We start from the raw sequence: 17,289 nt of genomic DNA, 5'->3' as shown, positions 1-17,289 counted from the left end.
TTTATGTGAACAAGAAAAACAAACTTAACTTACAATTTCAAACGCAATTTTTCATTTTGGGTTGAGATTAGGCAAAAGCTGAGCGAAACAAAATTTCTTAGTACTTTTTCAGAATGGGTGTAATGCAATTTGTTTTGCAAAAAACAGCAAATAAAATTTTACTCCAAAATAGGTCAATAGTACTTTTTTAGTTAACCCAGAACTACACTGAAGATTCCAAATTACTTCATAAAAAATATATTGCGAGAGGCCATGCAAAATACCCAACAAATTTCTAGAAGAAAAAATCTCCAAAAATAAGTAAAAAAGAATATTTTGCCAGATAACCAATGTAGATTTAGGTGATGGCTTCTCTAGGTGCGTTCTCTCTCTCTCTCTCTCTCTCTCTCTCTCTTTCTCTCTTTCTCTCTTTCTCTTTTCTCTCTCTCTCTCTCTATCTCTCCTAACAACACCGCCATGTAGTCCCGTGGTTAGTGAATTTAGCGGGGCGACCGAGATTCACTACTATCTACAATCCCCAAAAATACTTGGCGGCAAATAAGTTGGCTGCAAATATTTGGTGGCGGACGAGACAGCGCTAAGGGCAGTTCACAGAGTTGGCATGTAACCAAAAAAAGTACGGTGTACTGCCGTTAGGGCTGTCTCGTCCGCTCGATACGATCGCGTGAATTTCCAATTGTAATTTAATTTAGATGAGCATAAGTCCAATTACAAAGGATCTGAGTGGTCAGGATATAACCTCTCAATCTAATCCAAAGGAAAGGATCTGCGATGTATCAGCACAATTGTTGAATTGCATTTTAACTTCCAACTACCTCGGCTGAAATTTTTTCTCTCTAGTGAACCCTAATTAACTTACTAAATACAATAAGTCAACACAAATACTCACGTCGGCCCGCTAAAATTAAAAGCACCTATAGCAATCACTACTCCTATGAGGTATTTTAACTGATTTCGTAAGCTGCAAGAATCACTGTTCTGATTCTTGAAGACTATCTGATTACTTATCTTTCTTTACACTTCGTTTTGGTTAAGTCACGCCATTCCCTATCAGTCCTGGTATCCGCTGAAACGACACAACCGCAAACGTTTTGTGACTACGTCCCTCCCCATGTCAACACTGCCATGTGCCTAGCTCGGTTTCTTTTCTCAATCTAATCATGCTTATTGGATACCCGGTTTGCGGTAGGTGTCACAATTTGACCTAGCAAATGAATGTCATACCATCTTAATCAACTAATTCCTGACCTCCGTGAACTTCAGCCCTCGAGTTTTACTCAACCTCTTAACCATGCTATTTTTTTCATGAGCTTACCAAGGTCTTTATTTCATTTAATCCAATAACACTACGACCTTCCGGGGTATGGGGAGACCCTTTTCATGAGTCGCTAGATCATTTCCAGCATCTAAAACTTCCATCTTTACTCTATTCCAATGATGACGTTCTAGCTATCAGGGTGACTTAATTCGTCCTTTAGGGATCAAATTAAACCAAAAAGCCACCTCCAGGGAGCCCAGTAAATTCACCGACCGTTCAAACTTTTTAGAAGATTTAATTCTCATGCCGCGGTCCTATTACTGTCAATTTCCTCTGGAACTATTTTTTTTAGTCTAGTGGTTTTGCTATAAATAGATCATTTGCCAAGTTAAGCTGAACGAATTGTATACCAAGTTTACTTTGAATTAATTCTACTACGCCAGGGTTGCAATGTGGAACCTATATCTCTAACATGTTCAGCTTCAGTTCCCAATGGATAATTTTCTTTCCAATTTTTAGTAAGGTCACCGATTCCTAACTTCAGGGGTTGGGCTGTGGAATACGTTACATTCAAGCGTTAATACCGGAGTTTTTTAAATTGATTCTGGGGTCAAAACGCCCAAAGGTCAACTTAAGCTCAACCAAGTTATCCCATTTATAAATTCCATTACCACTTTTCGGGAAAACGGCTATTAACACTGGAAGGAGTAACCGGAAGGGTTCTACTGACAAGGGTTCTTTTTCCGGCGTTCGTATTAACTGCCGCAAAAAAATCATTATAAACTTGCTCAATTTTTTGCGTAGATTGCCTATATCTGGTCTAGAAGGGTCTTTTTTAAATTGGTTAATTAATAGTTTAAATTATAACACATGATGTATTTTGCCATTATCTATCATCGGCTCCAAGTTTCGACTTCCTGCTCTCATTGGGGCCCGAGACACGACTTCCTGAAGCTAGGTTAGGCTTTGTGTTATTAAGGGGTCCTGGGTGTTTGGGGTTCTAAGCTTAAGCTTCTCTCAACTAGTGCTACAACGTACTAAAAATTGAGCCCGATAATACCGCTTGTTGCCGAGTTCTGATAGGGCCATTCACACCTCCGGATATAGTTATCACTTGCCCCCCCCCATGAGTCTGTGGGTCCAATTTTTAGTGTGCCTTGGTCAAATCATCTCTAGTACCACCCCTCTGAGTTTCCTTAAGTTTTCTTTATAGTTCCGATTTGGAGGGGGTTCGCCGATTATTTTTCTGGCTTAGGAGCGATGAATTCTTCCAAACTTGATTTAGTCTAAGCGTGACTCATTCTTTATTTATCTACTTAACCAGCTTAACCACCTTAACTACACGTGCTTGAACTTCGAATTGGAATATTGCGTGCAAGCCCAAATTAGTTTAGGATGAAATATTTTACTTTTTCCAAAATTGGAGCTTTTCTTGAGGCCGTATCTACCAAGCGTTAAGGCTTGCTCCGTGATTTATCCCGAAAAGAGAGTAATGCTTTACGCCGCAATGCCTTATCTTTTTCCCTTTGTAAACAATCGCTCTCAGGGAAAAGTTATGCCGGAAGTTCAACCTTAAGATGGGAAGCAACCCGTTACCCATGGAGGACATTCCCACTAAAAAATTTTCTTTTCAATCATTTTTCGTGGATTTTTTCGTGGATGTTTAAATGCCTATAGCTTTTTTTAGCCGTACAAAAATCTTTACTTCACTTTTATTTGCAGTTTAAGGACAAAATGAGGAAATAAAAGCGAGAAAAAAAATCAAAACTTGTTCTTTTTTAAACATCAAAAAATTAAACAACAATTTTTTCATCGATAACGAATGATAGTTGGACATTCAGACAGGCGCGGATCTAGGAATTTCTCGAGGGGGAAGGGGGGCGGATTTTTGAAAAAAATTTTGAAACCACTATAAAGACCCTAATTTAACCATTTAACCAAATTTTCAGACGAAATTTTAGAAAAAGGTCAAAAAAGGCTTTTTTTTGGAAAATTTCGACCAAAAATTGCGTTTTTTTGGCGCACGCTCCCCCCTCAAAATTACTATAGATTGGCGCCAAAGGCGCCTTTAGAAAATAGTTAGGGTCCTTCACCAAAAATGGAGAACTCAAAATAGTACAAAGGGGGACCCTTTGGGCCGGCAGGGGGTCGAATCCCTGAAGGGAGGAGGCGTCCGCCCCCCGCCCCCCTCTAAATCCGCTACTGCATTCAGAGCTTGCCCAGGTATTATCAGTGGTGGTAGATTGTCCGCAACAAAATTAATATTTACGTCGCTCAGTTGGCCAAGTCAAGACATCACTGTCTGTATGAAGACCGAATTTCTCCACAACAACCGCTAACTTGTAGTCTCGTCCGTTGTTCAGGTCTCGCAGTACAAATGGCCAAAACTGAGGGTTACTCGCAATCGTCTGCCCATCCACGAACAAACTACAAAGATTTTTTTAGATTATTATAACAAAAAAGAACATGAAAACTGATTTTGAAATCAACGAATTTGAAAATTATAGCAAAAATCAAAAGTGGCTCATTTCAAAGATTTTTTTGCTCTCAGAATTTTTTTTGCCTGTGTGGTGTATAAGAAGTGAAACTTAAGGTAGTAAGATCTTTTTAAAACCCTGTTTTAAAACATTAAAACTTAAAAGCACAATTTGACGCCATTTCTATAACTTAAAACAGGTACAACATATATGCTAACTAAATGAAAATGGACGTGGGTTACCTCTTAAAGTACAGAAGAAAAATGTTTGCCTTCCCGGGTTGACCTCCATAAACCGAAAATGCTTATCTTACATTTCCCCACACCGAAAATGCTCATCATACAATTGTCTACATCAAATGTACGGAAAATTGCTTATCATACAATTTTCATACAATTTCAAAAAACCATTGAAAAAATATTCGATACAGTTTCTCCGGCTATTTGAACCAAATAAAACAGTCTGGTGATGAAAAATAACTACGTTTGTTTTTTTTTTTGAAAAAAATGGTTATCATACAATTTCCATAAATAAAAATTGCATGATAACCATTTTTTCATAAAAGGCAAGATTTTCAGAAACATGTTGAAACTTGTTTTTAATCAAATTTAAAGTAATTAAGAGTGCTTTTAATCAATTCAAAGCACTTTGCTCATCAAAAACGAAAATTTAGTTTGAAGCTAAAAAAATGGTTATCATACAATTTCCATATATGAAAATTGTATGAGAACCATTTTTTCATAAAAGACAAGATTTTCAGAAACATGTTTAAACTTGCTTTTAATCAAATTTATAGTAATCAAGAGTGCATTTGCTCAATTTAAAAGACCTTGCTCATCAAAAACGAAAATTTAGCTTGAAGCTAAAAAAATGGTTATCATACAATTTTTATGTATTTCCAAACTGTAGGAAATTGTAGGATAAGCATTTTTTCATATATGCATGCATTTTTGGTCAACCCGGGTTCGTAGTTTTTAAGAAATTTATTGAACAATGAAATTAAATCGGATTTGCTTCGTGTTCCCAATTAGTTGAACCGTCTGAGCTACAATGAACTCACGTAACGGAATCATACTGTCGATAGTTTTCCAGTTGAAGCTCAACAAAGTCCTCGCCTTCTTCCAAAATGATGAAATTGGGCTTGGCCGGAGCTGTGTACGCGTTAATTTGAACCCAATTTGAAACTGTCTTCTCATTGTTTTGCTCGCAAAGGAAAGCAGATCTGACTGAAAGTATGTAGAGAGTCATTGATGCCAGTTGTTCGGGCCAGTCAAACATGTTTTTGGTGATTCCAGTTTCTAAAAAAAAACGAATCTTTGTAAAATACAAAATAATAAATTTAGCGAAAAATTGTCGATTTTAACAAGCAGTTTTGTTGAAACATTAATTGTCATGAAACATAAAAAAACTGAATTCTTATTGAAAGCTAGATAAGCAATTGTTTTGATAGGTTTATGAACTGTAAATATTTCAGAGTTCAAAACCTAAAAATTTTGCACGGATTGAAAAAAAATTGTGAGAAAAACTTTTTTCCACAATTTTTTTCAATCGGTGCAAAACTTTTTCGGTTGAAAACATCTACAATTCATAAACCTATCAAAACAATGGGTCATATAGCTTTCAGTGGAAATTCTGCTATTTTATGTTTCATGGCATTTTTTTCATACAAAAATTTCAGCAAACCTATCCATAATAACGCAACAGCGGCTTTGTGATGCTTAAGCTTCAGAAAGCCGCTTTTGCATTATTTTGGAAACGTTTGCTTAATTTTTTTCATGATTGCGATATACAATTGGGATAATTATTCTACTACAATTTAGTCACTGTACACCACAGTCTGTGACTACCTGTTTCAGGCTGGGTAGGTTCATTTTCTTATTCAAAAATAGGTCTTTTTCGTACTTATCTTTATGGATGATCTTAAATCGTTCAGATCTTTGTTTTGTCTTAGATTTGATTTTAAAATTTACAGGTGTTGAAGGTGATTGTTTTTTCAGATATATAGTTAATCTTTATTAATCAAGATCTGATTTTAACAATTTGAGATTTCGGGATGAATTTGGTTTGTTCAGTTTTTTGTACCACAATTAACGACGGCATTGCGGTTAATCATAATATTATAGATGAGGCGCTTAGCATAGTGGTAAGGCGATTGCTTAGCGATCGTCAGATCGTAAAATTGATCGCCTGTCATGGAAATAATATTGTGTGAGGGTAATCTCTGAAATGACCTCTAGTTTCAGGTCTACCACAGCCTGACCGATTACAGCTGCAATAGTGGTACCACATAAAAGTTCTAGACGCAAAAAAAGAGGTTCGCTCAGCAAGAATATCTCAGTTTTCAATGCGGGGAAATGAGAGAAACGTACTATGCTTAGACAGGCTGGATAGTTTTTCATAGATCTTTGGCGAATCGCAGAAACCACAATCATTATTATTATCTACTGATTTTGATATGTTTTGCCTAAATTCAAGGTAAAGTCGTTGGTGTCGTTTTGAAATTTGAGTAAATGTTGAACTAAAAAACCGAGTAAACCGAACAATTAGATCATTTTGCATATATTCTAAATTATTCATGTGATAAATGCAGAAAGTGGTATAAAATTTAGAACGATGCGTATTAACAATAAAAAGTATATTATTAAAGTTAAATTAATTTCATTTGAATTGCTTTTAAACGAATCAATTTGACGAAACAATCGTTGTTTATCAATTTTTAATCGGTTATGTTGTCAAAGGGTGACATGGGCACCAATCAGTTTGACAACATTTAGACCGCAAAAAAAATCTATCATATTTGATACGTTATTCACTTAATTAGCTTGCGGGAGTGCACATAGTGTTTATCCTGGAAAAAAAGTTACTAGAGCCATGGGAATTTTTGGAATATAAATATCTTGACGATTGAGGCAGGAAGAATTTTTGAACTTGTTTTTGATAATTATTGATTAGTGGTTTGGTTAGTTATATTTGATTAGACTTTAGTTAGTGTTGCTTTAATAAGCACTCCTCTCTATATGATATAACAGAAAATACAGGCAAAAAATAACATATGAAGCCTAAGTGTGAAATGAGAACATTCAACTGTGCGTAATTCTATCTAGAGCCTACGTAAAATTTAGTTCCGACTTCCGAAGAAAACGAAATATTTACGCTAGGGCCAGTTGATTTATTATAAATCAATTTTTGACGAAAGTTGTTTTTCTACCAACTAAAGATAATGTAATCCAGAGGTCAAATTTACAAAAACTTACCTGTGATCACTTTTAGTAAAGTTATGGCTATTTGCAAATGGCTAATTTGGTCAATTTGACATAATTATCACGCAATATATTGCATTCTTATTACACGCTTAAGCGGTAGATTAATACACGAGAAATTGAATTCAGGCCAACTATTTGGTCTTGTGAAAAGGACAGACGCTATTTACATCCCGTTGTTTTTAAAATCAGCGTGTAGGGAAACGAAAAAAAAAGCAAAAAAAAAGTTTTTTCAATTTTTTCTTCAAGTTCAATCAAAAAACATTTTAATTGGCCTTAAGTTTTACATGCAAAATTTTGTCTTGTTAAACGAACAGTATTGTTTGTATTAAATTTGGATTTTGAAAAATTCGTGATGCGAATAAATTTTTGTTGTGTTTTGATTAAGAAATTTTTTTGATTATTTTATTGCAAGTAGTTTTTTCTTTTGTCAGTGTGATTATTGGATAAAAAGTTATATTTGTGGGTAAAGGTCAGTTAGCTTTAGAATCAATTGATAATTGTACAAAATCATTTTAATGGTAGGATCAAAGATTAAAAAAAATGAAAGGTGCTTTTTATCTATGCTTATTATTCGTTCTTATTTGCAATAATTGATTCGTTTTTATTATCAGTGCTAAATTTTGTCGGAATAAAATTCGAGGCAAAAAAGTGAAAATAGGCAAAAAAATTGCGAAAAATTAAATCTTAACTTTTTCCGCAGAACGTCAATTGAGATTGATATTGTATTTTGCACACAGAATTTTGAGTATAGTGCTGCATTCCAGATGTCTGTCGAACAAAAATGAGCTGAGAAGTTTGAAAATCTTGATTATTCTACAAAAAATCTGAACATGTTTTTGGTCTTGTTACCCATTTTCAAATTGAAAAGACACAAGACTGCTCGTATCACGGCGAAGCTTTGAATGTTCCGACTGCTTTTTAAGGTTTATGGAGCAGTAATAACATAGAAAAATTAATTTTGAGATTTTTGTGAAAATCATCCCCCCACACGCCATTTTTTGTACAAGTTATCCCCCTACAGCGAAGCCCTGAATGTTCTGATTGCCTTTTAAGGTATATGGAGCAGTGATAAAAAAAATTTAAGTTAAAAAAATATTTTTTCCTACAACAATTTGAGATTTTTTTTGTGAAAGTCATCCCACCACAGGTCAAATAAAGTACAAATGGATAGATTTGCTCCTTGGAACAAATAAATTATGGCAAATAAGCTTCGCTCAACCAATTTGGAATGATTTCTAAGACGGATTAGATCTCCGCTTACGCGTTAATGGCGCGAAATATATCGCGCACTAATTGTCCCAAATTGGCAATCTTTAAACCCCCATAACTACAAAAAATGATCACAGGTACAATATCTTCTCAAATTTTTCAAATTTAAGCTCAAGACAACAATAACTTTCGAATGATATACAACAATTCCGTCAAAAATAGCTAGTTAAAAAGTCGAAATTTGTCTGAAGAAAAAAACCTTTAGCACAAATATTCCGTTACTTTCGTATCGAAAGTCGGAACAATAAACAAAGTATTTCCTTGGATGCAAAGTCAAGTTCAAATAGAGAGCTTTATTATTTAGTATTTTTAACTAGCTCAACTCATTCAAATTGGAATAGTATCTGAGCCTGCCTAACTTGCCGGTTACGCTCCGCATTAATAGAAAACTTGTCTTTTTACAAACCATCATGAAAAATGATCACAGATGATGCATTTAATTTTGAAATCACTGTAAAGTAAGTTGTAATTTGTAGATTGTTCAGCTGTTTTCTGATTGAATTTTGAAGTATTGGAGACAATTTTTATAAGCCCAACATATGTATAATTATATACAAACACCTTTCGGGTTATTTTTTTAATATAATTCCTTCAAAATGGCTTCTTAAAAATTCGAAGTTGAAATGGCTTTGAAGAGAAATAACCCCTCCGATCACAATTATACTTTTAATTTTCTTGAGAAACCTAGAGAAAACAATTAGAACAAGACTGCTCGTATCAGGGCAAGCCCTGAATGTTCGACTGCTTTTTTAGGTTCATGAAGCAGTAATAACATTAAAAAAGTATATTTAATAAAATAAAATGAAATTTTTTTTTCTAAAATTTGATTTTTTTTTGAAAAAACTTCTCCCCACACGCCATTTAAAATACAAAAAGATAGATTTCGTTCCTTGTAACAAATCAATTATGGCAAATCAGCTTCGTTCAACCAATTTGGAACGATTTATAAGAAGGATTAAATCTCCGCTTACGCGTTAATAGCTCGAATTATATCGCGCGTTAATTGTCCCAAGTTGGCCAAAATGGCAATCTTTAAACCCTCATTACTTTACGAAAAATGATCACAGGTGAAAAATCTTTTCAAATTTAAGCTCAGGACAACAATACCTTTTGAATGGGATAAAAAAATTCCATCAAAAATTGCTAGTTAAAAAGTCGAAATTTGTCTGATGAAAAATAACTCACCCCGAGCACAAATATTCCGTTACTTTCGTATCGAAAGTCGGAACAATAAACAAAGTATTTCCTTGGATGCAAAGTCAAGTTCAAATAGAGAGCTTTCTTATTTAGTATAGTGTTAACTAGCTCAACTCATTCAAATTGGAATAGTATCTGAGCCTGCCTAACTTGCCGGTTACGCTCCGCATTAATAGAAAACTTGTCTTTTTACAAACCATCATGAAAAATGATCACAGATGATGCATTTAATTTTGAAATCACTGTAAAGTAAGTTGTAATTTGTAGATTGTTCAGCTGTTTTCTGATTGAATTTTGAAGTATTGGAGACAATTTTTATAAGCCCAACATATGTATAATTATATACAAACACCTTTCGGGTTATTTTTTTAATATAATTCCTTCAAAATGGCTTCTTAAAAATTCGAAGTTGAAATGGCTTTGAAGAGAAATAACCCCTCCGATCACAATTATACTTTTAATTTTCTTGAGAAACCTAGAGAAAACAATTAGAACAAGACTGCTCGTATCAGGGCAAGCCCTGAATGTTCGACTGCTTTTTTAGGTTTATGAAGCAGTAATAACTTTGAAAAAGTATATTTAATAAAATAAAATGAAATTTTTTTTTCTAAAATTTGATTTTTTTTTGAAAAAACTTCTCCCCACACGCCATTTAAAATACAAAAAGATAGATTTCGTTCCTTGTAACAAATCAATTATGGCAAATCAGCTTCGTTCAACCAATTTGGAACGATTTATAAGAAGGATTAAATCTCCGCTTACGCGTTAATAGCTCGAATTATATCGCGCGTTAATTGTCCCAAGTTGGCCAAAATGGCAATCTTTAAACCCTCATTATTTTACGAAAAATGATCACAGGTGAAAAAATTTTCAAATTTAAGCTCAGGACAACAATACCTTTTGAATGGGATAAAAAAATTCCATCAAAAATTGCAAGTTAAAAAGTCGAAATTTGTCTGAAGAAAAACAACCCACCCCGAGCACAAATATTCCGTTACTTTCGTATCGAAAGTCGGAACAATAACCGTTATGTATGACGTAAAAAGCTAACGCACTCTCTAGGCATCCCACTCTTGCAGTTTGTCGGGTAATTCATAGCAAAGGTCCACATTACTTCGTAAGTAATTGAGCAAAAAAGCTAGACAAAAAGCAAAACTATATTTAACATATTACAAGACGTTTTTTAGCTGAAATTTGTCAATTCCAGTTATTGGTACCATTCGAGCTTGAATCAAAGTTAGAGTCAATCTAAAAATTATCGGTATACCAATAATTTTTAGATTGACTCTAAATTTGATATCAGCGCGAATAATAATAATAATAATAATCATAATAAACAAGGATTTAGACATAAAGCCATGGGGCTAAAATGCCCCGCGTTGGGAGTTTTAAACTGAGTTTTATAGTTTCTTTGAGTTTATACAGCTATTGCAGCAGTTTATTCTCCATGTGCATGGGACACTTTCCTCATATTTACTGATGAAATAAATCCAGAAAACGTTTTTGAGGCTTGATTTGAGTCTTTCGTATTTCATCGCAAACAGGTCTTCTTCTTCCTGAGTCTGTAAAATTTTGTTTGCTAGTATAGGTGTTCTGCGCCAGAAATTGCTTTTCGATTTTTCGTAATGATATTTTTTATGCGCTAAGTTATTTTTCGTTGATCTTCTTGTTGGGGCTATAGATTCTTTGAACTGAACAAATTGTCTCCAATGGAAGTTGTATTGGTCGTTTATTATTTTATGAAGCAAGAGAATGTCGTGCATTTCGTGGTAGAGAGACAGTGGAAGCAGGTTTAATCTAATCAGTCTGTCTTTATTGTTGATGTTGTTACATGACAGTATCCAACGTGTAGCTTTTCTTTGGACATCTTCAATAATTTTTAATTTCAAGAAGAATACTGGCCCTAACAGTGAGCCTTGAGGTACGCCGCTACTAACTTCAAGATGGCTGGAAACTGCCGCACCTATTCGTACTTGCTGTTTTCTGTTGGTTAAGTAGTTTGCTAAAAGTTTAAGTGCGTTTCCTGATATGCCAAATTTATTGAGTTTATTTATGCACAAGTCGTGAGGAACTTTGTCGAAAGCCTTTTCGAAGTCTAAGTATATTGCCTGTAGAGACTTGATATTAGGGTTATCAAAGTCATCATAGATTTTGTCGAGGAATTGGAGCATTTGCAGAGTTGTCGATCGTTTAGGACAGAAGCCAAATTAGCTTTCATGGATTTTCGAGAAGATCTTTGGTGAGATTTTAAGGAAGATCAGTTTCTCTAAGACTTTGGATACTGCAGTTAGCAGGCTGATGGGCCTGTAGTTTGTGACCGATTGCTTGTTTCCCTTTTTAAAAGTTGGGATGATTTGGCTAAGTTTCCAGATCGTTGGAAATGTTGCTTTGTTGGTGATGGTGTTATAAATCAGTTTTAGAGATGAAGTTATGCTATCTGCTAAATTGTTTAGGACTGTGTTACCGAGTCTATCTGGTCCTCTTGCTTTTTGGAGGTTTAATGTTTTAAGGATGTCGTATATCTCATTTTCAGAGAAATTGAAGCATTTGATTGAGCCAGGTAATTCAGCTATTGGTAAAATGTTTTCATTCTGTTTAATGTTAAAAACGCTTACGAAGTAATTGTTTAGAAGATTAGCTTTACCGTGCTCTGTTGATTCGGTTTTTTCATTCCAGTACATTGTTTTTGGAGTACTTGAGTTTTTTCGTATGCTTTTAAAGTATTTTTGGAGCTTTGAGAAATTTCTGCCCTTGAAAGTTGATTCTTCGAAATTTTTCTGATCTAATTCGGATAAATGATCTACAAGGTTTTTAAGTCTTTCAAGATTGCGGTTATTAGTATGAGTATTTTTAAAGGCTACTTTTTATGATGCTGTGTTGAGTCTTTTGATAATATTGGAGGTTTCAGGTGTGATCCAAGGTGCTAGGTTCATACGGTGTTTGGTCTGTTTTTTCATGTGTTTTTCTAGTGCTATATATAGCCAGAGGTACCATGAGTTGATTAAGTGGTCAATGTTAGAGTAGCAGTACGGTTAAAATGGGTGTTCCAAAATGTATTTGTTTAAAGTAATCCAATCGACGTTGTTTAATGAGAAGTTACCAAAGTCCAGAAAGTCGGATCCGTGTTGTATGGGAGTGGCTTTTTCGTCATTGTGTGTAAGAGATGATATCGTGATTAGAAAAGGGTTGTGGTCTGATAATTCTCTTTCTTGGTGTGAGAAGTGTTTTTTCATATGGTTGTCTATCGTGGTGTTTAAAATAATGTCGGGGTTGTTGCAAAGGACAATATCTAATTGGTCATGAGGGGGTTCGATAAACTGTTGAAAGTTCATATCCGTAAAAGTCTGCAGTACTAATTGTTCGTGTTTTTGGGTTGATTGCAAGGTTTGCCAATGCGTATTAGCGAAGTTGATGTCACCAACCAATAAAATATTTGGGCATTGAAATTCATTTGAGTAGTCAGTTAGCATATTCAATAGTTTGTTGAAGTCATCTGTGGATAGCTTATATTTGCTTTCGTTCGGGGCACTGTAGATACAGCATAGGATGAGAGGTGTCGGAGTGTTAAGGAGGAGTCCAACGCAGTCCGTAGTGTGTATTTCAAGTTTTGTGAAAGCTAGGGATTGCTTCACAGCAATAAGCACGCCCCCGTGTTTCGATTTTGTTGAGTTGGTAGGTCTATCACATCTAGTTATTATGTGTGCAGGCAGAAAAAGCGCGTTGTCAGGGATATTTTCAGTTAACCAAGTTTCGCTTAAGCAAATGATGTCAAAATCGTTCGATAGTATTATATTGCTAAGTTTCATACGTCTATTTATATCCAGTATACTTCGTGTATTGAATGACATAACATTCAGCGATTCTAGTCAGTTGTCAATTCTAGTCTGAATTGTGCTGTTTGCCTCCGGTTTAATTGTAACTTTTGTCCAGGTGGCGTCTACTTTTTCATGCAGTTCTAGGTTTCTGATTCGAAGATTTTTGGGGTTTTTACCACTGCTGATGAGATTTCTACGTTCTCTCAGGATTGCGTTTTCCAGTTTCATTTCTTCGACTGAGAGTTCCTTACTTATGAAGACATTTTTTGTCATAATTTTTGAGGGCCGGTGTTGATGATAGTATCAAGTCTATTTCTCTTGGACAGGTTACTCGTACCAGTATAGTTCTGTGGTTTGCTCGTTCTTCGCTGAACTTTCCCACACGCTTGAGATCAGTGATATTGCATTCGAGGTTTAAGAATTTCATGATTTTATTTACCTCATCATAGTCATGGTCAAGTCTTTTTCTTCCATCTCTTTCCTTGATCTCGGGGACCCCTCTTATTCTCAATCCTTTGCTCAGGGATTTGATTATGTTTTGCGCCGCTACTTGTGACCAGGTTTTACCCTGTTCTGCTATTGGCAAGCTTTGGATGGGATCTTTAATATTTTCCATTTTTGTCGAGACTTCGGCTACTACTTTACTTAGTTTTGAAATTTCTTCTTCAATTTTTTTGATGTTTTCACTTTTGTCATGTGATGCTGTGCTTCTGATTACTTGATCTCTTTTTCCGTTGGACAAACAGGTATTGCATATCAGTAGTGCGTTGTTACCAAGTTCCAGTATTCCGTTGAGTGCAACGGTCGACAGGCCAGTGCAGACAACTTCAAGGTGCATAGAGCAATTACAGGCTTTTGCAAGGTTTTTTGTCCTTTGACATTCTCAGTTTTATTTATGTTTACGTCCTCTTATCTCTGTGGAAACTGTGTTTGGGGGATGAAGGTTTAGGTAGTGTACTCGAGTCCTCAGGGTGGTACCTAAAGGGCGCCGATTGAGGACTGAAGTATCAGTGTTAGGGTTATGAAAATAGTTGTTTGGGACCTTAAGGGTACTTGATGACTAGCGGGAGAAAACGGTTTTTTTTATAGATGTGAATTCACAAAGACATCAAATCTGGCGATACCTAAAGGGTATCAATAGAAAATTCAGTCTCTGTGAAAATGATGACACCGACAAGTGTTGTTGCCGCAGTGGTATATATTCGAGTAGCCCTCGCTATCAGTTTTTACACAGAACTTCTTGTAGATGATTTTCTTTTTCAAAATCGTTTGGAGACTCGCAAGCGATGCTGTTGTTAAATGCACTTCGTCGGAAGATAGAACAGTTTTGGTGGTTATTCCTTTCGATATACCGCGGTATCGCCAGAGTTCTTTCTTTTTGCGAAGAATATCGTTTACACGTTCCGTTCGGGCTGGTCTTCCGAGTCTGGGTGGTAGAGCGATAAAGAAAATTTTATTGCAACGTTCTGTCAACCGTAGGCCAAGTTGGGATAATTCTTCAGCAACGTCTTCGGGTGTTCTCGTTGAGTCTTTTTTGTCTTTCGTAAACAATTCGTTCGCACCAATGAATAGAGCTATAATATCGTATTCGTTCTTGCGGGGCAAGAAGTTTAGAACATCCGCGATACCTGCACCAGGAAGGCTGAGGATATTGAAATTTGGGAAAGTTAGATTTTTCAATTGTGAGTCTCCGATCAACAAGTGTTGCGACGACGATTTCTTGAATATGTGAAATCTCATTGGTTTTCATCCATCCACGGCTAGGAACGGACGGGAATTTTTCGTTTCGAATAAGGTGTTCTTGTTCCTAGCTAAAACTTTTCTGAAAACACACAGTTTGAACGAGGGAAGAGGAATCTATTTAATAAGTTTATAAGTTTAAGTTTATCACAACATTCGCGCTGATATCAAATTTAGAGCAATTAATAATTGTGTTTTATTTTTTAAAGTATCAAACGTTAATCGAACCAAAAGGTGGTCCAGTGATAACCGTTCGCTACACCCCCAATTCCATTCTGTATTTATGTATGTAGGTATTTCGATTTGATGAACATTATTAGAATAAAGCATTCGAGTCGAAGCGCCTCTATACAGCTATTCAGGGCCGACGTAGGGGTAGGTTGAACGACCCTCCACCAAGAACTCAAACCCCTTGACACACATGACTTACCCTTTTGAAACTACGACTCTATAATACAATTACATTTGCTTTTATGATAAAAAACTGCTTTGAACGTTAAAAATAAAGTAAAAATTGAGAAGTAGAAAACCAAATTTTCCTCACCTGTTCGACCTCCGGAGATCTTGACTTCGTAGAATACTTCCGAATCAGGACTTCTGTCTTCGTAAGTGGGAACTGGTGCTGCCAGCCAATTGAGTTTGATACCATTGCTGCCAATTGGCTCGAAACTGACTCTTTCCGGCTGCGACGGAGCAGGACACACAAATTGCTCTAAAAAGGACTTTTTTAATCTAATTTATGATTAATTCTCCAGGAAATGGTTTTTGTAAATAACATAACTTAGTATACTTTTGTAAAATTTTGTGGTTCTTCGATTTAATCTCTGTTCATATGCCTGTTTAGGCCCAGAAAAATTAATTAGTTCGAATTGTTGGCAAATCAAGGTTACCAATACTTTCCAACTCAGTTCTCTGAATATGATTAAGTTCGCTCACCTACATATGGAGTCTGCAACGAAACAGAGTTGCTCTGGACGTCTTGTGAAAACTGAGTTGCCTGCGCTTCAAAAACGTAGATTCTGTTGGCTTCCAAGCCACTAATTTTCAAAGGAAAAACAGATGGTTGAGGATCTCTCATAATACCATCTATGAACAGCCTGAAATACCAATCATTTCATACTTTAAACAAGATAGATAAATTAAAGGGAAGGAATGGATTTTTAGAGGTAAACTGCTTGAAAATATCCCAAAAATGAATGTTACAAAAGGTGGTAATTTTGAGAAATGTTTGAGTAGTTGTATGTAGTGTATGTATCAAAATTACGAACTATAGTGCATTTCATTATAGCCATTTCATTTCAATATGAAAAATCAGGTGATATTTTACAAGTGGTTCAAGATTCAAAATAAATACTTGAATCACTTTTTGTTACATTGAACAATATGTATAACTTAATTTAAAAGCCAAGTTTTTTGGCAAAAGAAGTAAAATGACTTGATTTTTTTGATGACTTTTCATCAGGCAGTTATGCTTTGAAAAAACCATCTTAATAGCATAAACAGTTGATGCTATAAAGGTTTATTTGTAATAACATATTACTCTGCCAGAAGAATTGTTATTCAAAAAATCATACTTTACACGCTTTTTGGCTTCTGAAATAGATTATAATTACTGTTCAAAGTAACAAAAAATGATTCAAGAATTAATCTGAATCTTGTACCTCTTGTCATATATCACCTGATTTTCCGTATTCAGCTATTTCTAGTCCAACCACCAGCTGCCAGAGCTTGATTTGTTTGGCTACAACTTCTGTTTTTTTTCCACAGCCGCCGAACAATTTTATAAATCAGGTGTCTAACATGCACATTTTCACTTATCAAACTACTCAATTTTCAAATTTCTGAGGTATATGTTTAGTCAGGGTCGGATCTAGGATGGCGCATTTTCGAAAAATTTCAAAAATTTTGTCGACCATTTTTTTAGGTCGCCCAAATTGATTTTCCGAGCTCTCCCAAGGCAGTAAAAAGATCCTGTTTTGGCCAAACTTTCTACGCCGCAGGCAAAATTTTGAAAAAAAAACAAGCCAAGAAAGAGGTTTTTTGTAATACTTTTTGGAGTATTAATATTAAATTTGCGTTTTTTTTTTCGGCGCGCGCTCCCCCCTCAAAGTTAGTATAGTTTGGAGCCAAAGGCGCCTTTAGAAAAATTTCCAGGTCAGATAGCAAAAGGTGGATATCTCAAAATAGTACAAAGGGGGACCCTTTGGGTCGGCAGGGGTCGAATCCCTGAGAAGAGGGCGAAAGCGTCCGCTCTCCCCCCCCTTCCCCAG

At 35.5% G+C, this 17,289-nt stretch overlaps 2 protein-coding genes across 4 annotated transcripts in view; one reads left to right on the top strand and one right to left on the bottom strand.

Moving 5' to 3' along the window:
- Positions 1 to 17,289, top strand: part of LOC134849099 (coiled-coil domain-containing protein 181-like) — a 479,610-nt gene that overhangs the window by 270,104 nt on the left and 192,217 nt on the right. The gene's annotated exons all lie outside the window — the stretch shown is intronic.
- LOC134848059 (uncharacterized) overlaps positions 1 to 17,289 on the bottom strand; it is a 59,466-nt gene that overhangs the window by 1,916 nt on the left and 40,261 nt on the right. The window contains exons 10-13 of the mRNA XM_063865431.1: positions 15,956 to 16,116; positions 15,564 to 15,731; positions 4,796 to 5,033; positions 3,528 to 3,685 (exon numbers count right to left, since the gene is read on the bottom strand). Of these exons, the coding sequence (XP_063721501.1) occupies positions 3,528 to 3,685; positions 4,796 to 5,033; positions 15,564 to 15,731; positions 15,956 to 16,116 (725 nt within the window). The remainder of the gene's footprint in view (positions 1 to 3,527; positions 3,686 to 4,795; positions 5,034 to 15,563; positions 15,732 to 15,955; positions 16,117 to 17,289) is intronic.

Source organism: Symsagittifera roscoffensis, chromosome 1 (assembly GCF_963678635.1).
Source record: "Symsagittifera roscoffensis chromosome 1, txSymRosc1.1, whole genome shotgun sequence".
NCBI classification, from domain to species: domain Eukaryota; kingdom Metazoa; phylum Xenacoelomorpha; order Acoela; family Convolutidae; genus Symsagittifera; species Symsagittifera roscoffensis.
This window is presented reverse-complemented; position numbering and strand designations above follow the sequence as displayed.